Here is a 25,365-nt window from a genome sequence, read left to right as displayed (position 1 = left end):
CCAGGCAGCTTCTGCCTGCACACAAGCATTTTATGCTGCCAGCCACCCCGAGGACACTGCTGCTGGCCTTTTCACCACACTGAACGCAGCCTCAGGACCGCTGAGCACCTCGCGACTGGCAGTGCCACAGACAGGGCTGGCTCTCCCTAGCCGCCTTTCTCGTGACACTCACCACTCGCGAAGCCGGAGTGAAGAGCTATTCCCCCCCTCTACTCTCCCTCCGCATCTCCAGGGCCAACATTTCAAGGAAGTTTTAAGCTCTCCCCGCAGGCCCCACACCGCAGGTGGGGGATCCCTGCCCTCCGTGCTGCCACGGCCGAGTCCCTGCAGCCCCCCAGCAAGGCCCCTGCTCCCTCGCGCAGCAATTAAACCCTGCTGGCCACGGCTGGGAAAGATAAATGGTGTTTATTGGGATCGCTTTCCTGCATGCCGAACATAAAACAAAATGTCAATCGATACGGCTGCTTCACCTGATGCTTTTATTTCTCTTATCCTCCCGCCCCCGCTTTTAATTTTGTTGTGAGCTGGAGCTATCGGCGGGGCTTGCGCTGCGGTGATAAACCAACAGATTCCCATTAACCTGCAGCCCGTGGGCAAGAACAAGAATTCGCCTTTTCTCTCTCTCCTTTTTTTTTTTTTGGTCTTTTTTTTTTTCCCCAAACTCTCCCTCTATCAATATTTGATGAGGGTAATTTCAAAGACTTGTTTAGTATGATCTCCACATAAGGAGTCCTTCGGAGTGTTTATCACGTTTGAGGTATAATTACATTCAAATCCTGAGACACTGTTGCTAGGGTTACAGCTGCTGGTGGCTGCTGCAGCTTTTGTGTGTGCGGAGCTCCTCACCGCCCCCCACACGCCCCGTGCTCCGAGCTCCCTCTGCCCAGGCAGGGCCACGGGGCAGGACGGGGACCGTGGAGGGCCAGATGCTGCGGGGAAAATTAACCCAAAGACCCACCGGAGGGGAGACAGCAATGTCTTTCCTTCACCCGTGCGTCCCAAGAAGAGAAACTCAAAGAGCGAAGACATGGGATGCAGGGCCACGTGGCCCAGGGCTCTCATCTGTTTGAATATCCCATGAAGGAGTTTTTGGGGAGCAGCCTGCGCGGCGGCCCCTCCTGCAGGACGGGCAGCCTGGCTGTGGCCCCGAGAGACAGGCAACAGGCAGAAACTCAGCTCTTCCCGTACATTTCCTGGACGGTGTCAGAAAATGCTATTTTACCCATGGAGTGAGGGACTGGAATTGAATTGCCTTTGTTCTGCTTCCAATTTTAAATAGTATGAACCTTGCTACAATAGGCAGTGTTATCACTAATCCCCACAGTTGTGCCTGAAATAAGCTTACAAACCATGCGGCAGTCACTGTGGGAAGAGCAATTATTCCAACAAAGGGGTGGGGGGGTGGGGGGACAAGCGTGAGCTCCTTGGGTCATACAGAAGGTGAACACGATTGTTGTCAATTCACAATAAATAGTACAAAATAAAAACAACAACAAAAAAAAAAAAACACAACCAACAACTGCAGTGTGGAGGCCTGGTAAAATATTTACAAATATTTCAATAACAGAAAAAGCTACCCGCAACAGTCAATAGGTTGTAAAACAAATTCAGGTGGAAGCTATTGTTTACCCCTAAATCAGCTCTAATGCACTAGCAAATGTGATTATCAGCATTCTGTGGGGAACGTCCGCATCAGCATTCATTACAGGTGTGCTCAGTAAAGGCTCTTTTGGCCACAGGTTCGTTTGTAATTATTAAAATGCATCTTGTTAGCCTGTACTGAACATGCAGCAAGTTCCAAATTTCAGGACTTCAGCATGCAGTATTTGCTTTAATTTATTATATGTATTTTGTCTATTATTTTACTGTGTGTCATTGCCAGAGTGCAAAGGAGAAATCCCATCTCAAAGGCACCAAATGGGATATACTTTAGCATTTTATGTCACCAATGCACGTGGAGTTTGCACATCCCCTGTTCCCACGGAGAAGCTTTACATCAAGGACAAGCAACCAGAGAGCTATAGCAGCCATGGTGCCTACTCTCACCGAGCACACCAGGAGGTGTGGAAGAAGGGCTAGCTAGGGGCATATACCAAGGGGAAAGTGATAACACAGAAGCAGGGAAGCCTTGTTATCCCTTTAAGGGCAAAAAAACAGATCACCCAAAGCACTGTTATTCTCCAAAATTACAACAAAGGCTGAGAACTGACAGAAAAATAGGAGAGAAGCCACGAGATGGTTTGCAGCCTGGCGCCAGATGCAGCATGCCTTGTCTTGCTCGCCTGAGGGAACCGCGAGGGCAAAGCCCCACGGAGGTCGCAGAGCAGCAGCGACAGAGTTGGGGCCGCTGAGCCCTGGGGGGAGGCTCCTGCACTGGGGCTCAGCACCAAGCAGAGGCTGAGCCTCCTGCTTGAGCAGCAACAGGAGCAGCACGGGCAGAGACTGGAGTCACTGGGATCTGAACACCATGCCAAAACACACATCAGAGTCTCTAAAGAAGAGGCAGAGAGCTGATCCCGAGTGTTTTCAAATATCTGGGAAGGAGGATGCGGATGTCAGGGTGAGCGTCCACAGTGGCACAAAGAGCACCGCTTTGTGGCCTCGTCACCAAACACGGCAGCGCAGGGGACAACGCTTATCAGAGGAAGGAAACGGGAATGAGATGACCACAGAGCATGTCTGAGCGTTTGCGTTACAAGCAGGGCTTGTAGGGACAGGATCTGACATTTAATGCCTCCGTCTGTAAAGTGCTTGACATTCATGATAACAGAAGAAGAACAGATAGGCAGCAAGGCCTTCTGTCTTTCTGGGAAAGCATGTGCACTGCTAAAAACAGCCTAGGCTTCCCGATTTGCTAGCTGGCTCCCAGGCGAGCAGGGCGAGCTGCAGGAGTTGCATGAGCTCCTGCGGCACCCCTGGGACAGACCACATCCCCCCTCCCCTGGGAGGACCGTCCTATTCCCTCGTGCCTCAGCTTTCTTCCCCAGGAGGTGGATTTCCCAACCCACTTGCAAGCGCTACAGGACGCATACCACACTGGTAGCAGGCACAGCCCCAGAGAGCCAGGTTTCCATCTTATCTGGGGCTCTGAGGAGCCATTATAAGAAAAAATAAAGTTCAGCACTCATTCCTCTCTCAGAAAGCTATGCACTACAGCAGACTTGATGGAAATAACTTATTTTCAAAGGCACTCACCTGACAGTAGCTCAGCAAGCAGAACAGTGGAGGGGGAGGGGAGCCATTTCTAGTTTGTTCTCCCCAGTTTCTAGTTCACTCTCCCCAGCAGCCTTCTCCAGTGAGGAGGAAGGATGCAGGTGGAGATAGGGAAGGCAGCAGAGCCTGAGGGCTCTGGAGTACAGCACAGATCCCTGCTCTCTAGCTCATCCATCCAAGTGGATCTTCTCTTAATTACATTCAAATAACACTCTCCCGCCTCATTTTTTATTATTAGAAATGTACAGATTTAAAGCTTTTCCCCTCACATTATGGTTCACCTGAGTGGATAATTAAAAGACTACAAAGTAGATACATTTTTACGTGTAATTACGCCTGCTTCTGCTGCTGTATCACAGGCTTCAGAAATATTTGCAAAACAACTCACAACTTTTATTTCGTCCGTGCAATCATTGCCGCTTGCCGTGACTGTCCCCGCAGGCGTTACAAGCTTGTTAGCACCTTCACCTGCTCTTCACAAAGGCCAAAAACAGCAGAACAGGCTCCCCTAAGCCATGCAGAGCACAGGACCACACTACAAGAGATGTTCCCACAGCTCAGCCGGGGAGAAGCCCTGTACTGCTGATCAAGAGCCCTGCAGTCCTGCACACTCAGGAAGCCTCACTGAAACTTGCCCAGCTTTTTCCAGGTGATTTTTTTGCCCAGCACAACCTGCACCCGTGAGCCAGGTGGAGGATCCCTCACCTAGTGCTGTGGGGATGCCCACTGAGGAGGCAGAGCAGTTGAACTTCCTTGTCATCAGCCCCCAGGCCCTACAAATCTCTCATCAGGCTTGATTGAGTCCAGCCAAGTGTTAATTTAGCTTTGAGGACCAAAGCAGCTGGTAACAAGGCCAGGGGCCTTGCTATAGCCACCTTCTGTGCTATGGACTGCAATGAAATCCGGTGCATTAGCCACGTGAGCCTGGCAGAGATCTCCAGATTCAGAGCAGACCTTTGCGTTAAATGTCAAATAATGCACAAAATGAGCTTTCACAGCCAACAGTCCTAAAAGCAATCAGTGATGCTGGTTGACCAACTAGCAGCACCTTAAAGGGCCTCATTTTCAGACAAGAGGCAGGTACTTAGGCCTGTGACAGCGGGGAGACCCCAGCTCCCCACCTTTCAGGACAACCACAGAAGCAGGACACCCACCAGTCATGCTTCTCTCCTGAAGGCCTTGGGTAGCGGCTCCCAGGGATCTGTTTGTACTTGGATAAGCGCCAGCTGTAGGAAGAGGGCAAGGGGCTGAACAGCCAGGGGTCAGGCAGGCTGAGGTGGCAGCAAGCATTGCAGGGCACAGAGTTAAAACTTCCCTCCAGCACAGGAAGGGATTTGTCCTCCACAGATCAGATGAGAGCAAAGTCAGGGGATGGCCACAGCTGCCAGAGCATGGGGCAGGCCTACCCTGGCTTTCCACCGGGGAAAGCAGCACAGGGGCAAGGAGCAGAGGACCTTTGGCCAAGCCATGTGGCACTGTTGCTGGGGCAGCTGGTGGGCCCGTCCGGGGCTCAGCACGCAGCAGGCTTTGCCCCCGCAGACGAGGGCAGGAGGTAGGGGCGTTTCCAACCCCTTCCCCTCTGCCGTGGGCATGGCTTCCCTGTGAGCCCCCCACTGCCACCGGGGCTGACAGCAACCAGGGCTCCCGGCGATCTGCAGGCCGGCGCGCGGCTGGAATTTACAGCCAGGCTGCAGCAGTCTCCGAGGTGGTCTCCTGGCTCAGGGGAGCAATTCCCACTCAGCGCAGGGGCTGCGGTTTGTAAAGCGGCCGAGGACGGCAGAACACATTAAATCAACACCCAGGGCTTAACGAGTTGCCATAGCACCAGGACGACTGCTGGTCACCGGTTCCCTCCCCCTGGCAGAGGTTCCTGCTCTCGGCCTCTCCCAAAAGCACCGCAGAAAGCTTTGGGGCTGGGAGGACAGCCGGGACACACGTCTGTTGAGCAGAACCCGACTGATGGCTCCGAGTTCGGGCCCAGCCTTGCCCGCAGTGAGCGCCGTGCTGATTGCCAACCAGTGCTCATCTCCCCCTGGGGAGCCCGGCAGGGGGATGCACACAAGGAGAGGGAAGATCTGGTAGCACCGTGACATGGCTGCGAGATGGAGCCCACCAGAGCAGCCCCCCAAAACCCTGCAGGTACCAAGGAGATTTGGGCACGCGGCCCTGCCCTCTTGGTTTTGGGCACAGCCAAGCCCTCCCAGCTCTGGCTCTCGAGCCCTCTAGGGCAAAACGATCACTTTTAATAGGCAACAAGGCACCTCCGATAACTCCAGCAGATGCTGCCGTTTAATGCAGGCTGGCACATAACTTTATAATTGGACCATATTGCTCCAATTACAATTTAGCCTACAGTCCTCTTGGGCTTGTCTTTTATCTGTCTTTCACTGCCAAGCACGGCAGGGAGAAGACGGACTCCTGCCTGTCTCCCACCGAATGCAGTGCCTCCTCCCCACGTGTAGCTGACATCCTCCGGCTGCCCCTTGCTCCCTGTGCCCCTGTGCCGTGACACCCACCTGCCACCAGCCACCAGGGACGCACCCTGCGGGTGACCTGGAGGCACCCCACAGCCCCGCTGCTCCTCCCTGCGCCCGCTCGACAGAAGCCCCAGCCCCGCTTTCTGCTTACACCAGGGTAAGCCAGGACTTACTCGTTCTGACAGCACTGGAGTTCCTTGAAATTTCTCACAGCTGCTGCGGAGTAATCAGAGCCAGCACACCGCTTCCATTTTTCAAACCCGATAGCCATGAATGGGAGATTTTTCATTTTGAGAGTTCGTCTCCATACGGGCTGTGACAGCCACCTATATCTGTATTCGAAGCTCAGGAAAACTTTTTTTGGCCTCTGTGTGGCCTCCCTAAGTGACATTTCACTCGGGCTGGGAGGCAGGAGCTGCTCCGGGCAAGGTGGGGATCCGAGGCAGTGTGCAGGTGCCCATGGTATGGCCCCATTGCCACCGCAGCTATGGGGAGGCAGGGACCAGCCCCGCGGTGATGGCTGGGCTCCCCCCACATCCTTCGGAGCCTTGTTAAGCCATCACGCTGTCAGCAGGGCTCCTGCAGACCCTATTAAAAGGATATTCCCAGACAAGCTGCTCTGGGAACTTTAAGCTCTGGCTGTAAATGTCTTTTGGTTACTTAAGGGGTAAACCTCGGGTGACCTGTGTAAGGGATATACCCTCTCAGCGCCCCAAATCCCAGAGGAGCCAAGAAATGTGAGCAATCGTTTAAACCACACCACTAGCCCATTAAATCAAATATCAATTCAATTAAGGGCACACAAACGAGCTCAGCTCAGCCCTGGGTCAGCCGCTGCCCGTTTGCTTCTGTCCATTTGCATCGCATATGTCAGAAGACCTGCCAGGGGGCTGGGTTTTATGGCACGGGCTCTGGTTTTGCGTGTCAGGGTGCTGGAGAGAAAAACCTCGCCATGCATCTACGTGGGCAGAGCCTGGGGCAGCAGAGTCCTGCCTGCAGGAACTGCAGCTGTCAGAAAAAACAGCTCTTAATGACCCCAGGGACGTAGCAAGGACTCAGAGCTCTGGATACCAGATTTGAGAAACCCTCAAAATGCAGGCTGCTTGCTGGGGCTTCATATGCAGAATTACAGGGCAGCAGCAACCTCGGGGACATGCCAGCCCCACCTATGTCACCCAAAAACAAGGGGCATGGGACATCCTAACCCTCAGCTCGTACACTGCCCCAGCAGTAACTCCTCTTTCTGAACCCGATAAATACATACACCTGTAGGTATAGGTTCAAGCAGAGCACTGGACTTTGACAGGCCCCGGCACGCCTGGGGAAGCGAGGAGCCTCTGTGCTCACACCACGCAGCCGGCACTTTCATCCAAGTCAGCACTTCCAGCGCGGCTTCCCCAAATGACTGCACGTGAGTGTTTTGAAATGTGCTGTGTGTAAAAACCCGTGCCAAGAAAATTCCTTCTTGCAGCTTTTTTTTTTTTTTTTTTTTTTTTTCAGCAAGCAGCCACTGATAGGGATCAATGGGAATAAAGTCACTTCATTTACAAACCGGAGAGCCAAATCTGATATACATCAAAATTCGAGGTAAGTCAAGGAGCGATGGAGCACTGCCAGCTCCCCAAATGAATATTCATGGCCAAGTTGCAGATAACACAGCAGCAGTAAGACCGCCTCTGGGAAGGGGAAGAGAAAGGATCAGGCTTATTTCATTATTTTTATTGAGTGCAATTCTCTCTTTAGTACAATATTCTCTGAAAGTTACCATTACAAACTCCGACAAGTTCAACACAATCGACAAACTGGGGAGGGGGCAAAAAATAAGAAATAAAAAATGATAATTAAAAAAAAATTTACAATGGGTGAAAGCCTGTTAGGGACACCTCACTGTTATGTACAGGACGGGGCGCTGCCAGCCGGCATGGGGCATGCTGTGGCAGCGGAGGCTCCCGCAGCCCGGCTCGGGGCTCCGGAGATGTCCCAGCTCATCCCGTGGGCGGCGGAGGGCGCGGGAGAGGCAGCGCTGCCGGTGCATCTGTACCCCTGCAAGGGAAGAGCGGGGAACGAGGGTGAGAAGGAGCCTGCCCCGTGCAGAGCTGCATGGTGCGGGCTTAGCACAGCCCCGATGCCACTCAGGGAGCGCCTCGGGCACGCAGAAGTCGGGTTTGGAGCAGGTTTGGCAAAGCCCGTATGCTGCATTTCCAAAATAATAACAAAGAAAAGACAGCGACCCCCCCCAAAAGGTGCTTTTCCCCTCCCCACACTGCAATAGAAGCACCCCTGGGGCTAACACAGAAGCCAGCAGTAAAGCACCAAAAACTGCTCCTTCCAAAGTAACAGAAACCATCGCTTTTCTCTGCTGCTGAGGGAAAGGCTCACAAACCCAAAGAGCAACCACCAAGCACCGCACAGCAGCAAAATCCCATTTCTTAGTCCCTTCCGAGAGGCAAAGATGTTTTTAATACAGAATTGCACCTCGGAAGCATAAAGCCACTACATTAAATAACAATGCCATTGACTGCTGCACCCCTTGCTTGGCTGCCGATAACCGGGGATCGCTGCCATAATTATTCCAGGGCACCTCTGCGTGAATGTGCCGGTGCTTTTAAAAAAAATCCAGCTGTGGCTGACATTTTGCTCCTATTAAAATTCATCATTCTGCTGAATGAAAATCATTTCTAGCAAATCCAGGTAGTAATAAAACTTTTATTTAGTAATTTAGTGCTTGGCGGAAAATGGGGCACGCAAGAAAGGGGAAGAGAAACTGAGATTATCAGAAAGAACGTCGGGAAGACAGAAAGAAAAGCAAGCAGTGTTTGGGGGAAAAGTTATTGCTGTGCATTTATTATGTACCAAGGTCCATTTTTGGTGCCATGCTCAGAGATGCAGCTGCATACACATTTTTGAGAGGAAAACCCACCCTGCCAGGGAGGTGCCACGAGCATCGGCATCGCCTCCAGCAGCACACTGGCCCCGGGGCGCTGGTGGAGGTCAGGCAGCCTAAAAACTCAAAAGCCTGCTGCACATCCGAGACGTCCGTGACCGAGCAGAGTGTAAACACCTCTGTTATTCCCAGGTGCTACTCGCAGGGAGCGCACCGTTCCCACCAGCCATCCCCAGGGAAGAAAGCAGCCTCTGGCACGGGCTGTATCTCCGGCTGCCAGTCCTGCTCAGCGTTAATTGGTGTTGATAATTGCACTGATGTTGACCATAATTTTCTTGCCCTCTCTCCCCACCTTGGCACGAGGGTTCAATTGCCTAACGAGACCCTGGGGATAAGCATCAGGGAAAGCTGCTCCCCAAGAAAGTGCCCAGGCAAAGACAGCATGCGCGCCAGACAGATGGACAAGGGAGAAGAAATGGGAACGAAGAGACGACCGAGGCTTCTTTGTTCAGGAACATGGAGAGAAGTTCACTCAAATTCATTTTTTAAGTGGATAACACAAACTGCGCTAATCCCCCCCAATGCTTATCCGGAGTTAATGCGGCCGTAAGCAGATTTTTGCCTAATCCACTTCCGCGGCTGCCCTGGAAGGGCACGCCTGTTTTGGGAACCAGCTCGTTCAGCTAATCCACTTACAATTCACACAGCTGATTTCTTTGGATTAACCTCCACAAGCATTCCCGTGCCGAGGGGTGACCCCATCCGCAGCCACGCCACCAGCAGAGCCTCCGGCTTCTCCTCCTCTTGCTGTCAGATAAAACATGGACCCAAACCAGCAGAAACCCCCAAGAGAAGGATGCAGAGCCAAAACCCACGGGCAGTAGAAACAGGAGAGCAGCACAAGGCAGCCAAGGGGTTTTGAAGGAGGGTGAGCTGTGCTGGGACACACACAGAGGAGAGCCATTCGTGGGGCCAGGAGCAGTGAGGTGAGACCCCGTGCCAAGGCAGTCCCACCAGCACAGGTGGGCTATGGAGAAGGTGCCTCTGCTCCATCACTGCTTGGGGTGCTTCAGGCTCCTTCAGGCTCTTCCGAAACAGAAAGGAGCCTCACCCAGAAAGGTCTCCTTCCATCATTTTGGAGGCACTCAAGCTGTACCAAGATAGGCATCCATCCTGGCAGGAGCATCCATAAATGGGGCACCAAAACAGACGATGCCGACAGGGATGTTACATGACGTCTTGCAGCTCCTCATGCCGTGGGGACTCCGCCAGAGAAGGGGACGCAGAGCACGTGGATGAACACACGAGGTGGATGTGAAACCCTGACCTAATGCCCTGCCTTCCCATCGGCATTTTAACAGGGTGTCACAGGGACAGCAGGGTGGCCTTGGAGTCGCGACGCAGCCCCGAGAGCTTGCAACTCCACTGCTGGTTCTGTAAATCCATTTCTCACCTTAGAAACTGCGCGATGTTTTAGCCTTTTTTCTTTTTTTTTCTCAGCACGAACAGAGGGCAACCCAAATATACAGGCTGTTCTTTATGCCTCAGAGGCTCGACTGAGCCCCTTACAGACACCGATGTGTCCATCCCCATCCCTCCAGACCAGGCTCCTCAGTGCAGGGGGATGGGGCCACAGCCCCGTATTCTCCGAGGGAAAGGAGCAAGGCAAGCACCGAAAGCTGACGGGCTTGGAAATAACACTCTGGGCTTGCTCTTAGTTAAAAACTGGCCGCCTGCTGCTTTCATTGCCAGCCCTGCTCTGACTTGCGGCAACATTTAAAATTAAATATACATAAGTGCTTTCAAAGAACTGCTAATTTGAAGGTCATTAAATGGCACAAAGCGCGTTCCTCCTTTTTTCTCGAAAGAGGCACACAATGCTGCTATTAACACACACACCTCGTCCCCCCTCCTGCCCTGGACACACTGGGCTCCCCTCGGCGGCTGTTTTAATTACCGCTATTGAGCGAGCGCCTCCTCCCCACGCCGCACGCTGGGGATGGCGCTTTGGGAAAGGAGCAGCAAGTTCCAGAGGGGGAACAAAGCATCCAAACTGCAGAGGGGCTCTCGCCCCAGGGCCCCTGGCAGTTGCCGCAGGAATGCACAGAAGGAGCCGACGGCCCCAGAGCACGGCTGTGACAGCAGGGGGTGAGGAGCAGGGCCGGGGTCAGGATCCGTCCCGGTGGCACCCAGCGATGAAGGAGGCCCAGAGCCAGCACCGGGTGTGTTGGGTGAACCCTGGGCCCGAGGAAAGGTCAGGGCAGTGGGGGAGTCGCTTTGTTTCGATGAGAAACGCCTTTCTTTTTTTTCCCCTCTTATATCCTATGCAAAGTGAAACTTCAGGGGAAAAAAATTATTTCCAAGACACCCCTTCCAATTTAGGATCGAGGAAAGGAACACCAAGCACGACACAGAGCAGATGATGTGAAATGGGAGCTTTCATTTTTGGTTTGGGGTTTTCTGGGGGGTTCTTTCCTCACTGAAACCATTTGGCAGAGTCCCTCTCAGTCTGCAAAGCATCCACCTAACCCGAATCCACATTCCTCCTCGGTCCAGAGAAAAAGCAACAGCAAGGCAGAGCCTCCTGCAGCAGCTGGAGCATCTGGGCAGCTTCTCCATCCATTGCTGATGGAAGAGACCTCTTGAACGATATGGACGATGCTGCCGCTTGCTTGCAACCCCCTCTAAATCCAGAGGCAACAACTGTCAGCCAGACTTGCTCATCACTGGTGGTGCCGGTGATGCTTCAGGCCCCAACGTTTGCATCCAGCTACGTCTGAAGAGAAAAAGAAGTGCCTAAAGTCTCTGAAGGCATGGGACCAGGTGGCCCACCTTTGGGCATCAGATAGACAGCCACCCCTTCGCCAGCCGTGCCTCCGCCCTGGAGGAATTGATCATACCATCCTCAGACTCCTTATTGAGCCCCAGCTCTCAAGTGACACCACAGGGGACATCTCCAGGCCCCAGTGCCACCGCAGTGGCTCCAGCCCAAGGTAGACGCTGCCATCACAGCGAGGACCAGTGAGAAGAGCTGTGGCTGGGAATGGCCTGCCCCACCGCAGCCCAGGAGGCATGGGGTGCACGTGGGATGCGTGGGGCTGCAGGTTAGGTACAGGCAGCGGTGCCGTCGTGTCGTCCCTCCAGCCCCAGGCAGGCGGCAGAAGGACACTGAGCGGGGCAGAGCAGCCGCAAAGGGGGAGTTTTTATATTTATCCTGTGTCATTGCCATTTGTCCCTTCAAATGCCTTTAGGTTCCTTCTAATAAAAGAGAGATGATTAAAAAAAAAGGATCCATCAGCTGCAGTGAATACCAACGTGGCGATGCAGCGCATTAGCATGCATGGCGCTCGCTCCATCTGCACGTTGTATGCAGTGCAACAACGTCCCGGAATACAGATTCGGGCCGCGAGGATCCCGAGAGGTACCGGTGATCATCTATCTGACAGGCCAGGAGCAGTCCCCGCCATTGTAAACACGGGGTGTTTTTCTCTGCCTCTTTCTCCGGAGGGAGCTCAGCGATTCAAAACAGGCTCATTCCTGCAGCTCGCTCGCTCCCGCTCTCCAGCAGCACAGCGGGCCGTTTCCTTAGATGACTGGGAAGAAAAACCCGGAGTAAAGAGCACCCCGACACGCGGGTCCCTCTCCTGCCGGCAGTGTCAGCCCCCATCCCCCCCAAGCCGCGCACCCCGCTCCCCAAGGGCTGCCTCTCCCATGGGGGACCCCAAGGGGAGAGGACTCCGATGGCCCCACCGCTCGCAGCCCGGGCACATGCTGCTGGCAGCAGGCAGAGGGAGGGCTTGTCCCCTCATGTGGCATGGGTAGGGAGCAAACCTTGCGAGGCATCTCGATGGCACGTGTGGACACAGGGTATCCCTGCAGCATGGACGGACAAGGGACAGATGGACACGGGGCACCCCCATGGCACGGACAGACACGTGCTGCAGGGCAGGAGGATGGAGGGCATCTTACAGACACCTGAGGCACCCCCATAGGGCTGGGAGGTACCAGGCAGCCCCGACACCTTCCTGACAGGGACCCGCAGCCCTTGGGGCACGGTGAGCCCCCGCTCCGGCTGCCAGCCGCAGTGATGGATCGTTACAACTCGCACATAGCCGCCTAAGTAAAAGCCTTATTAAGAGTTCATTCATTTTATAAACTCTCCGCGCAGTCCGCAGAGGGAAGTTAGATTGCCCAGACTTACAATATTCTGTGTAAACACTGACATGCGTCTAGTAATTTTAACTAGATCAATTTGCAAAGGAGATCAGCGGTCGGGAAAAAAATCAAATTAAACACGGAAGTATTCACTGGAAGAGGCTTCGAGGAAGTAAGCAGAAAAATACAGAAGGATGGACAGACAGAGAAGTACACGAGACAAATGGACCTACCTCTGAAGCCATGAAACCCAAGTCTGTAACCCAATATCAAAATCCTTAGGTCCACAAGATGGGGGAAATAAAGTTCTCCGTAGCCATCTTCTGCAGATCCCCGAGGCTCTGGAGGCCTCATCAGTCTCTTCCCCAGAGCATCTCTCCTCCTCCTCCTCCACAACCCAGTACCCACACGCCGCGACTCCTCCAGTCCTGTCCCCGCTGGCCCCTCGCATCCTCCTCATCCTCGTCCTGGTCCCGCCTGCGCCGCGCTGAGCGCCGGCCTCGCTGGGGCCTCTGCCGGCTCCAGGCACAGATCCAGGCCTTGGACCCGGCCATCCACTGCCTTCAAGTGGGTGGCGACCTCCAAGCAGCGAGTCCATGGTAGGTTGACAAAGTACACGCGCGCGCACACACACACACACACACACGGGAACACCTCTTTCCATTTTCCATGATGGATTTTTTTGTTGTTTTTCCTTTTTGCAAAAAAAATGCAAGCAAAAGAAAAAAACCAAGGTTTTTCTATTGAAGGTACATCTCTTCTTCAATATGAAGACATTAACTGGATTGAGTCGGATCCCCCCCTTGCAGTGGTCAGCGAAGTCCTTTGGTAGTTGGCAGAGCGACACCTAGACACGATGGGGGCAGCTGTGGAGGCTGCTGAGGAGGCTCCACCGGGCCATGAGCAGAGAAGGGAGCAGGGGCAGCAGGAGGGGCTGGGGCAGGGAGGGAGAGCAAAGGAAGCAAGAAGGAAGGCAGTCGCTGCCGGTAGCTTCTCCAGTTGGGGAACTCAATCTGGTGCCTCTCCCTTCCCCAAAAGTCCCTTCCTCCACCTCAGTTTTGACTACTGCTCACTGGCGGTGGGAGTGGAGTCTGGTCTCTAGGATTTGGGTTCATTTCCCCAACATACATTGGTTTGTCTTCATTGTTGGCTGTTTTTTTGTGTGGTTTTGTGTTTTTTTTTTTTTCATTTTTAAATATACTATTTGTACATATTTATACTTATTTATACGCTGTTCCCCGTGACATCGGTAAGTGTGCTTCTGTAGGCGAGGAACGGAAGTCACCAGGCCGAGGCCAGTCCCAGGAGCATCCTTCGCCAGCAGGCGCAGCCCCCAGCCGCGGCCGCCCCTCTCCGACCGTCGCACCGCGGCTCTGTCAGTTCCTCCCCTCCCGCCTCCGCCGCCTGCCCTCCCTGTCCCCTCCCCGTTGAGCGAGGGACGTCACGCCATCGAGGTCGGAGACTGACTCATCTGCACTCGCATGGACTGGACGCTGTTCAGGATCTTCTTCTGGTGCCCAGCCAGAGTCACCCCTATTCTCAGGAGGTCTCTGGAAGACAGACAGACGGACATCAATGGACAGCCATGCGGAGCAGCCCCACGAGCTGCTGCCACATGGAGGCACCGGACTTACTCAGATGTCATCTGGGCGACCAGCTGGAGGGAGGTGAAGCCAGCGCTCAGGAAGTTGTCTCTGTACTGGCTCATCTTGACGGCGCTCAGCCAGTCTTCTACTGAGGTAAAGGCAGTGAAATCGGGGATGGAGCGGTCGAGGAGGGGCTGAGAAGGCCTGGAAGGGGACAGAGAGGCACCGGGGTGAGGACGGGACTCCCGAATTCATCCCCGGGGAGGGAGGGAAGCCACGCGCTCGGGGACTCACACAGCGGTGATGGTAGCCACAGTTTTGAGGCTTGCCGGGTTGCGGATCATTTTGTCGAGGGTGTTGACGATCTCCGTGAAGCGAGGCCGGGTGTTGCGGTCCTTCTGCCAGCAGTCCAGCATCAGCTGGTGCAGGGCGGCCGGGCAGTCCATGGGCGGCGGGAGCCGGTAGTCCTGCTCGATGGCGTTGATGACCTGCGGGGAGCAAGGCAGAGCGTGAGGATGCGGGACGGCGGTGCGTGGGCAGCGCTGCCAGGCCATGATTGCCAGCAAAGCGGGCAGGAGGAGATGCCGTGGGAGGTTAATCTCCGCTCTGATGGTCTGCGCGCCGCAGCTCCTCGTGGCAGAGCGCTGCCACTCGTTATCTCGGCGGATCGTGTCGGAGTACAGCAGTCGCACTACCAAAGCTCTTTCCCAGCTCATAAACCCTCTGAACATTTTCAAAGGCACTGCAGCTTCCTGAAGTCCAATTACCAGCCCACTGGCTTTTCTTCCCAGCTTCCCTCCCGCCATCCCTCTCGCTCGCCAGCCCGTTTCATCTCAAAAACTAAGGCGACGGGGTCTGGAGCAACTCCAGCACTGCCTTGACCCCTCAGTTTCCATTTGGGCAGGGCTTTTTTGTTTTGCCTTTTTTTTTTTTTTTTGGCAGTGAGCTCCCAGCACTTACATCTTGGTTGGACATGTCCCAGTAGGGCCTCTCCCCGAACGACATCACCTCCCACATGACGATGCCGTAGCTCCAGACATCGCTGGCCGACGTGAACTTGCGGTAGGCAATGGCCTCCGGGGCTGTCCACCGCACGGGGATCTTCCCACCCTGCCAAGAACAGGAGCTGGTGAGCACCCTGGCCTCAGCAGCCTGCACACACATCCTGCTCAGCGAGTGCCTTGCAGTCAAGCACTATTGGGCAAGCACAGCCCAGCTCTTCAAGCAGAAAGCCAAGGGACGGAGGGGAAAAAAAAAAAAAAACAAACACAGAAACGCGTGGTACGTGCTCGGGGCAGAACTGCATTGTAAATCGTTGAGCACAATTGTTTTCCGTAGCCTTTCCAATGAAGCATCAGCTGCTCTTTAAGGCTGAATGGCAAAAATTTGATTTGAATAACTACAAATGGAGAAATTAACTGCTAGGTTGTTTTTCCTGCCTTTTCCCCAGAGCTAGAAACCTGCTGTGGGAGGCAGAGTGATGTAATCGCAGGCACAGCATCATTTCCCAGCTGCCGAGGAGATCTATTATGGCCTAAATTAAATAAAAACACAGATGAGATAATCCCTTTTATCTCTAAAGGTAGGAAAAGGCTACTCCAGGCCTCTTCCCAGCAGCTACTGCTGGGGTCTTCAAACAAAAAACCTGATGCGTTTCTGCTCAATGGCCACAGGACGAGTCTGGGCAGGGAGCAGGAGCAGACCCGAGCCCAGCCAGAAACCCCGCAGCTCGCTTTAACCCCCCCGGCTGTGGCGTGACTCACTTGATCCGTTTACTTCCATTTGATGAAATCCTAACAGTCTCATCTCCTTGGGGCTCCTGTTGTAAGCTACATCACACCGAAGCACGCCTGGGCACAGCTTGACAGCCCAAGAAACTGCTTTGCAGGGGTCGGCGTAGGACGTGCGTCCTCACTCTTGCACCCAACCCATGTCGCCCCTGCTCGCTGCCCTGATGTCTGCCTGGAGAAGAGGCGCTGCCTCCCTTCTTCTTCAAGGCCTGACCCTGCCATGCATTATACCCCTGTATTATGAATTGTTTGCAAAGAGTTAGGAAGGTTATTAGCTCTTTTAATAAGTGATTAATCAATTAGAGAGCCCAGCAGGTCAGCAGGGCACTCACAGCCTTCTTGTCTGCTCATCCATAATGCCGCTGACAGCCTCGCCAGCCTGCTGGCAGGGGTTTATGCGCTGCAGACACTGCCCAGTGATGTCTCCCTGCTTCCACCTAACCCCTTCGTACGGCACGGTCAGGACAGAACAGAAAGGTGCTTTGGAGACGAGGGAGACAGAAAACTCGTAAAAGGGAGGAAGAGAAAGGAAGAAAAAGAGGATGATGAAAAAGGGAATAAGAACAAGGAAAGTCAGAGTGCCAGCCTTCCCAAACAAGGCAGCAGCTGAGCAGCAGAGCCTTCCTTGCTGATGGAAGGAAAGCAGCAAGAGGAGACAAGGGGTGGACCAGCCCCTCTGAGCACCCATGCTGCTCTCAAGCCCAGAGCCCTTGCGAGAGGGGCTGATCCCCTACCATGGTGGGAACCACAGCCCTTAACCATCCGGTGGGAACCCCCCCCCCAAGACCCACAGCAGGACTTTGCATCCCTGCCAGGAGCTCCAGAGAGCACACCCCGCACACAGCCCCCACCCAGCAGGCTCAGTGCAGCACGGGTGATGTTGGGTAGACCAACGTTGGGTAGATCAACTTGCCAGTTTTAGAGAATCAGCCTCAACAGGAGGCTGGTGGGGTTGCTGCTGCAGGAAGCAAGGTACGTACCAAGGAGCTGGTGTAGGTGGGGTCGGACGTGTCGTCTTGCAGGTACCGCGAGAGCCCAAAGTCTGACACTTTGCACACTAGGTTGCTGTTGACCAGGATGTTCCTGGCTGCCAGATCTCGGTGGACATAGTTCATCTCTGCAAGGTACTTCATCCCAGCGGCAATTCCTCTGAGCATCCCCACCAGCTGGATCACCGTGAACTGCCCGTCATTTTGCTGTGATCAGAAAGAGCAAGCATGAGGTTGGGATGGGGCAACAGAGCCTGCACCCCAAATCCTGCAGCTGACCAACAGCTGGCACAGCCCCACATCACCTTACCCGTAGGAAGGAGTCCAAGGCCCCGTTCTCCATGAACTCTGTGATGATCATGACAGGTCGGCTCTTGGTCACCACCCCTTCCAGACGGATGATGTTGGGGTGGTCAAACTGCCCCATGATGCTGGCCTCGCTTAGGAAATCCCGGCGCTGCTTCTCCGAGTAGCCAGCTTTGAGCGTTTTGATGGCCACGTAGATCTCCCGCTTGCCAGGTAGCTTCAGGCGGCCTTTATACACTTCTCCAAACTCCCCTGCAAGCGCAAGACCATCCATTACCACCTCCATATGCAACTGCACAGAACAGTACCTGGAGCTCCAAACCAAGCGGCTGAAAAACACCAACCAGTTGACACCTAACAGTGCTCTCAACCAGTTGACACCTAATGGTGCTCACAAGTCTATGTGCCCATCCTCTTTGAAAGGCGCTGAGGAAGTGGTTGGGCTTACAGCCTTCTCCAGGCTGCCAGAGCCCATCACCGACCACCGTGGAGCCTGGGGCTGCCCTTGTGAATCCCAAGGGAACGTTGGCAGAGCATGAACTTTTAAGAGCTCCCTCAAGTGCAAGGTGCCAGCGTCGATAATTGCGGCCACCTTTTTGCACATCATTTATCTAGGAATGGAAAATAACTGGTCTGTTTTCATTGCTGCATTCCGATTTAAAACGCAGAGAAGGCTCCCTCTTGTTTCCACCAGGAGAGCTTTTCCTTCGCCAAGGTGAAATTTGTCTGTGGAGGGATTACATTTAAGCCAGGCTTATAGCTGCTTTGCCTTGATGAGCAGCAAAAGGCAGCTGATACATCACTGAACTTGATCCCGACTGAAACAGCTCACTGCTTCCTTGTGGCTTTCCCCCAGCTTCACACTCTCTTCTACGAGTACGACACAGTCATTTAAAAATTGCAATAAAAGCAGCACAGATGACTTACAGATACATGCAGATGCACGTGTACACATATACATATGTATGGGAATATGGCACAGACTGGAAAGAGATCTGGCTTTTTCTTGTTACCTCATGGAAGCAAACTAGGAAATCCCACGGTCACCCAGCAAATACATTAACAGAGTTCTTCCCAACCTCAGAGGAACTTACTTTGAGAGCAGAAATCAACCTCATATCCTCTAATCCACCAAAAATCCATGAAAGGCTGATATTCCGAGGCCTCATTAAAGGTTTTGCATTTCCCAACAAAGAACCATTCATTCACCCCCCAGAAAACTGCCCCAGGTCCACAGGTGTCCACCCAGGAGGGGTGGAGAGGGCAGGGAGATGGGCATGTGGGAACCCACCTGCTCCAATGACCTCTTCAATCTTCACAAAGGAGACGTCGATCTCCTTGGCGAACTCGCGGACCGCCTCGTTGGGGTCCTCGTAAGTGAAGGGGTCGATGTAGATCTTCATCCCTGGAGACCCTTGTCATGAGAAACACAGGAGAAGTGGCAAAAGAGAAAGAAAACCAGAAGTCATTGTGCCATGGCCAAGACCTGAAGACTGTTCTCACACTTTCCCCTCCCCGTGTCCATTAAATCAGCTGCTATTTGCTCTTCCACACCACCTCCAACAGCCCACTATGTTCCTCTTTTGTCCCCTCCAGCAAGGTTAGAGGAGGGAGCAGAGGCTGAAAGAAGGGGAGAGGAGAGAGAACGAGGCGGGCAGGAGCCGCTGATGAGCATCCAGCTCACAGGGACACTGAAAGACCACAACTACAATTAGCGGTTTTTATGGCAAGGGAATTGGCAACTTTATGAGGCTAGATGCATTATTTAAGAAATATTTATTTACCCAAAAAGGCCTCTGATAGTTTTGTGGCTGCCACTAAATTGACAGAGTGCAGCAATTATAATCAAAAACCTGTATGGAGCCGTAAAAGCATGGCTTTGCTGGCCTTTCATCCATCCCTGCTGGGCGGCAGCAGGATCCGGCCGCACCGCAGGAAGACACGGGCACTGCCTTCAGGCCGGACCACAAGCCAGGAAGGGCAGGGGATGGTGACAGTAAATCCTGACCCTAAAAACCCGTCGGTGTGGGGCACACTTGGTCCTTGAGGTTAACCTGGAGGACTGGCACTGGCCAGGGCATCACTAAAGCTGCTGAACACATGGCTCATGGCATCGCCTGCTCCACAGCGGGGGCGTTTGGGGCAGGAGCTCTGCGCCTCTGGGGTGGGTGACGACTGCAATGAAGCCATCTGTGCATCTCCCAGTTCATAAATCCCTTTACGGCTCTGTCTCGTACGCTTTAACTGCCCCATAAATTTTTTTACAAGAGCAGCTGATGCTCCAGCCAGGATTACAAAGGGATTTACAGGATCGTAACCAAGACTGACTCACCGATCAAAAAATTGAATAAATAAAGGAGAAAATAACGCCAAAGTTTCCTGCCCGCTCTCAATGCGGGCTGGCTTTTAAACACCCTCTGACGAGCTCCGGGCTCAGCAAACACCAGGCTGAGCTCCCCCTGCAAATCTCCCTAAGGCGCTCGCATTTCCCATCCCATCCAAACGAGCGGGGACTCGGACACCTCAGGCCATTGGTTGTTTTTTCAACCCTCAGACACCAGAACGCTGCAGGGCACCTTCTGCACGTAGGCTATCTCAAAGCATCACGCAGGGACAAGGCACGAGAAATTGCAGCCCACTTCTCACCACTTCTAAATCTGAAGTTACCAGCCCCAGCGCAGACACCCCTCGGGCGACCCACGCGGAGCTGTAAGAGGATGCTCTAATTGCCGTGCCGTTGAACGAGCGGGTTTGTTCCACTGCTGAGCTCATCTCCCCATTAGTCGCTCGCCACAAATTTCCCACCTGTTTTGCTTGGGCACGTGCAACAACCACGCGCCCGGAGGCTTGCTAACCTTGACCGAGTTTTTCTGTGCTCCCATCGCGCGGCTTTATAAACAAAATACCAAGACCCGTTTCACCAGTTTTCTACCTGGTTTTGAGCCCTGCCATGCTGGAGCTGCCAACCCCAAATCCCCAGGGGAGCCCCAGCTCTGGCACTGGCTGCTCTGCTTTCTCCCAGGCTGGATCCCAGCCTCCGTGCACCTATGTGGGTTGTATTTCAGAAGGACCCAGCCCCACGCTGGAGATTTCCTCCCACACGCACAGCAAAACCCCTCCAAGGCTATGCAGAGGGACTGCTGCCAGCCAGGATACAGTTAAAAATGCAATATACAACCTTGTCCTATATAACCCCACATGGGCACCTCCCTGCCATCTGCTCACAGACCTGGGCACATTTCCCCATCAGCTCCTATCAATTAATTTCTAATAGCCTAATCTCATTTGTCCCAGGCACCAAGTCCTCTGAAAGGAAGCAAATCCACCTGGGAGACTTCTCCAGGAGGGTGTAAATGGGGTTTGCTGGTGCTCACGATGCACAGAGCTGTAAGCCTGGTGTGCCAGGTCTGTGCAGGAGCTGAGGGCTGGGTCACAATTACCACCTGGAGCTGCTGCTTTGCTCCTTTATGATCAGTTTGCCTCTTCTTGCCTTTGGGAGCCTTCATAGCATCCTCTCCCCATCCCCTGTGTATTGCCCGCCTGCTACTCTTCTCCCTCCCCACCAGCGGTACCACAACCCCACAAAGCCACCCTGACCTTTCTCCCCTGCCCTGCTCACCTCGCCCGGTGCTGTAGTGCTGTAACTTATCGCTGTAAACCGCCTCCTTGCTGTACGCACGCTTCCTGGGAGGAGAGACCAGAAAACTGCATGAGCAACACTGTGAACTGCTCCCTACCAGACAGCCTGCGCCTCAGTGCCTTCGCCCACGCCATGGTGACCGCCTCCAGCTCCCTTCTTCACTGATGGCATCCTGAGTGATTTCCCCATCCCTCCCCTCCTGCACCAAATCTCTTCCAACTCCTCCTCCACATTCTCACCTGCTGCAGACTATGGAGATGGCCACCAGCGAGACGATGAAGACCACACCGGCCGCCGCGGACCCCGCAATCAACGGCAGCTGCTCCCTCAGCTCGGATTTGTAGTCATCTGCAGGAGAGAAAGGACAAGGTGAGCCCTCCCTCGCAGCCCTTGGGAATCAGCAGAGCTCCCAAAACGTCTCCATGGGGACTGCTCCCATGGGAAGGGTGGTCAGCAAGGTGGGAGCGTGGCTAGGGGTTGTCACGCTCAGCTCATGTGTGCTTTAGGTTGAAAATATGGAAGAGAAGGTCCTAGGAACGAAGTCAAACCAGCAGAGCTTAGGCCCCGTTTCCCAAAGGGGAGAGGTTTACAAGGTGGCTTTGGCCATGCCTTCACTCAAATTTAGACCCGTTGGTCATCTCGACCAAATTTAACATGGGGTCTCACAGAGCTCCTAAACGTTCCAGGAAAGCAGGCGGCGAAGAGACCCTCCAGAGAAGAGGTACAACTGAGAGCATCAGACATGGCTGCAAACCTCATTCAAGACAAGGCCACTTTCATTTGATTTTTATACCTAACTTCAGGCCACATTTTAAAGCAAAACGATGTTGGTGTAAACGAGAAGCAGGCTTGACCTGTTTGTATCTAGGTCTGTGGAGTGATACCTAACCAGCACAGTCCTGCCCTGTCACTCATGCCAGAAGGCACAAACAGGGATTAAATAAAATTCACTCCAAAAGGAAGTATTTAACACCCTTTTATCTGTATTTCTCCTGCTCTGCAGTTAATTACCAGCAGCTAGATTTTTCCCTTGCATGCTGCTCAAATCCGAAGAAATTCTCCTCTAACAATCAATTATTTAATAATCTACAATATCCATTCTTATTAAATTTCAATTAATTGCTTATTTGAGGCAGGGTTTTTCTTCTCACTTCTCTAATCCTGGATGTTGAAGGCACTGGGGGGTTATTACCATTTCCTTCCTTTCAGTCCCCTGTGTTCTTTTCCCTCTTCTCCCTGCTGCCAGAAGCTTGCCCTGCTCTGAGCATCCTGCAGCCGGCTGGTACCTGGCCCCGGACTGGGAAAACCATGAGTTCTGGGGGGAGATGCCAGGGTGGAGATTGGGGCTGGGGTCATGGGGTGCCTACAAGGCACTGTCCCACCCCAAGATAGTCCAACTGCAGACCCCATCTCATCACAGCAGGACACAGTTCTCATGACCAAGACATGGCCAACACAAAGGCAACTTTAATTGCGTTAACAAAGACATTAAACGGTTGTTTGTCACGCAGCCTATCCTCAAAGTCGGGTTCTCTCAAGGCTCCCTGGGGACCCGCAGCCAGTGCTACTGCGGTTTTGTAGCCCTGGCGCTGGGCATTCACCAGCCTGCAGAGGTTGGTGAACCAGTGGGCTGGGACCCACGGGTGTCACCTAGCTGGAGCACAACTGGGCTGACAGCAGCAGAGAAAGGGCTTCAGCCTCTGGAGGGGCAGAAGGACCAAGAAAACAGCCTTGTTCCACTCACTGGCTCCTACATTTGTTCCAAAGCCAGGAGTGATGAAAAGCCATCCCATGAGTTATTAGTGCCTAAAGGGATGTAGTATTTCTGGGTGTTCACTCACTGGGAAGGGCTGGGGTAAGAGGAACGACAGCAAGACTCTGGTGAGGAGGCCAGAAGACACCGTGAAGGTTGTGACTTGCCCTTTCCTCCAGTGTACCACCTTGGGGTGAGGAACCCCAGGAGAGATGGGTCTGAGCCTTCAAGGTTTGCCTGAAAGGACACAGATGTGGCTCCAAACACCTCAGGACAGCTTCACGTCCTTTTGGGGGGCCTGCACCCCTCCGCTCCTCCCCACCACAGCGTGCTGAGCACACCATGGATGATGACCAGGGGCAGGAGAAGGCATGGCTCTTTTCCATCCGTCTGTTCTGCTCTCTGCATCTTTTATTGACATTATTCAGAGAAAAGCAATAAAACTGATGAAAGGGCTGGAAGGGCTGATTTATAGGAGGGACGACTTAAACACACGGAGAAATGAGAGCAGGGAGGGGACCCGACTGGGTTGAAGAGCACCCAGCCCCAACACCACAGATGGATGCAGGAAAGACAAAACCACAGCTAAATAGCAGGGGAGCAAACACAGATAGGAGATTTACAGCAGATTACTCCTCCAGCTGGCAATTAATAGGACATCCCTGTAAATCACCTGGCTTTTGCCACGCGGCCCACTGGGGGAGAGGTTTGCAGAGACAAGTTCATTTAATCCAATTAGAGCCTGAAGCTGTGGCTGGGAACTTGTCCTCCTCCCCCCTTCGACCCCCTGGACCCCGGCCACTCGCTCACCATCGGTCAGCGTCTGGAAGCACATTTTCCCGCTGTACTTCCCGTAGCCGGCCACCGTCCGCGCTCGCACCTGCACCACGTAGACCATGCCGGGGCGCAGCCCCTCGATCCTGGCCGTGTTGGTCTGGCTGCGGGCCATGGAGGAGTTGTATTCGTTGTGGTCCTGTGGGTAGGGCCGGGAGACAAAGGGGTCAGCTGGAGAGGGCGGCGATGGACGTTTCGGGAAGGTCGTGGCGATGCCGTAGCCCACCCTGCACCCGCTGTTCCCCTGACCATCCTCCATGGTGAGGTTTCCACCTGAGCTTACCGTTGCTGGCCTCGAGCCCACGGTGTTGCTGACATCGGGCGTGCAGATCCGGCTCACCTTCTCGTAGTAGCGGAGCTCGTAGTCCAGGATGATGCCATTGGGCTGCTCCGGCTGCGGCCAGGACAGCGTGATGCTCCTCATGGTGGCACTCACCTGGTGCATGATGGGTACGGTGGAGGGTGCTGCCAAGGGAGGGGGGAAAATTAACGCCGAGGGGTAGGACTGAGCCTGCACGGCCCCAAGGGAGGGTGAAATCTCTCATTTACACCGATCTCCTGGTTCTCGCACCTGCAGTTGTTGGCCCCACGGGACAAGGTCCCCGTCTAGCGGTGGGAAGAGCAGCAGTGCAGCAGCTCACACAGAGCCCGAGCGGCGAGCCAGCAGGGGAATTCTGGTATTTAAACCAATTACTCTTTTTAATTAGAGATCTGGAAATCCTCAGTGCTTCTTCTCCCTGGGCACGCTCTGTAACTTGGCGCAGTCAAGGACATGACCCCAGCACACCAGGGGACACCTGGTTGTGGCACCTGCATCCACTGCTCACTGCTGGCTCTGCTCTTAGGGGCTCTCCAGGAGCGCTCAGCCTCAGTGCCCAGCCTCCAAGGAGCTCCATTTCCAAAGCCCAAACTTGCAGCACAGACTCAAACCACCCCAGACCTGCTGCCCTCCAAGATGCACATGAAAGGGCCAGAGCCAGGCAGCATGGCCCTAATTATGCCCCTCTTCCTACCAAAAGCCTCTAGGAAAGGTACCCAAAGCCCTACGGAGCTGCAGCTGTGCCACACAGGGCCAGCTCCATATTCCAGCCTCTCTGCCCTCGTCATCATCATTCTCGCTGTGCTCAGGACAAAAGAGGGAGGATAATCACTCCCTCCCACTCAGCACATAAGAACAAGTGGCACGCCTGCCCCATGCTGCAGGAGATGCTGACAGTCCGGTGCTGCCTTTGTTTATCCAGCATGTTTAATCCTTTTTTTCCCCCTTAAATCTTTCCACTTCTCCTCCAAGACGTTCATTTTCTGAATTTAAACACTTAGCTTGATTGCTGTGCTGTTAAGTGCTGTGTTCACAGCCCCGCCACGTTCCTGCCTGTCTATGGCAGGGACGGTGCTGTGCAAACACCCAGTGCCCAACTGGGGCGAGCCAACGCCAACCAACCTGCATGGATCCGGCCATGCACAAACACGAGGCCACTTGGAAACCAGGTGGAAAAGCCCACTGCAGAGCCAGGATCAGTGCCGAGAGCGGTGGGGAAGGGTCACACAACGATGCTTAGGTGCAGGTGAAGCAGCAGGAGAGGTGTTTTGGGGTGCATCAGGAAGTACACAGATCAGGATGTCCCCATGCAGGTATTTGTTTGTAGTCTCACAAACACTGACAATGCCCGTAGAGCATGAAATGCAACGCATGGCGTTGCAGTTATTACACAGCCCATCCAACCACAGATGTATTTCC

The 25,365-nt window shown here is 53.8% G+C and overlaps 1 protein-coding gene across 3 annotated transcripts in view; it reads right to left on the bottom strand.

The window, feature by feature from the left end:
- Positions 1-7,388: 7,388 nt before the first annotated feature.
- The window catches only part of EPHB1 (EPH receptor B1), a 52,101-nt gene continuing 34,124 nt past the window's right edge, over positions 7,389-25,365 (bottom strand). For 2 of the 3 annotated variants that reach the window (XR_005822419.1, XR_005822420.1), the window contains exons 6-17: positions 23,911-24,092; positions 23,604-23,766; positions 21,280-21,388; positions 21,020-21,084; positions 18,692-18,814; positions 17,405-17,652; positions 17,086-17,301; positions 15,276-15,425; positions 14,610-14,803; positions 14,364-14,519; positions 12,963-14,279; positions 7,389-7,733 (exon numbers count right to left, since the gene is read on the bottom strand). Coding sequence is in view for 1 of the 3 variants with exons in the window: in XM_040566879.1 (XP_040422813.1) it covers positions 14,171-14,279; positions 14,364-14,519; positions 14,610-14,803; positions 15,276-15,425; positions 17,086-17,301; positions 17,405-17,652; positions 18,692-18,814; positions 21,020-21,084; positions 21,280-21,388; positions 23,604-23,766; positions 23,911-24,092 (1,715 nt within the window). In the remaining 2 variants the exon portion in view is untranslated. Of the gene's footprint in view, positions 7,734-10,022; positions 14,280-14,363; positions 14,520-14,609; positions 14,804-15,275; positions 15,426-17,085; positions 17,302-17,404; positions 17,653-18,691; positions 18,815-21,019; positions 21,085-21,279; positions 21,389-23,603; positions 23,767-23,910; positions 24,093-25,365 lie in introns of those variants that run through there. The other variant, XM_040566879.1, reaches the window with a different exon arrangement.

This window comes from Cygnus olor, chromosome 9, assembly GCF_009769625.2.
Source record: "Cygnus olor isolate bCygOlo1 chromosome 9, bCygOlo1.pri.v2, whole genome shotgun sequence".
NCBI classification, from domain to species: domain Eukaryota; kingdom Metazoa; phylum Chordata; class Aves; order Anseriformes; family Anatidae; genus Cygnus; species Cygnus olor.
The sequence above is the reverse complement of the archived record's forward strand: the minus strand, read 5'-3'. Positions and strand labels throughout refer to the sequence as shown.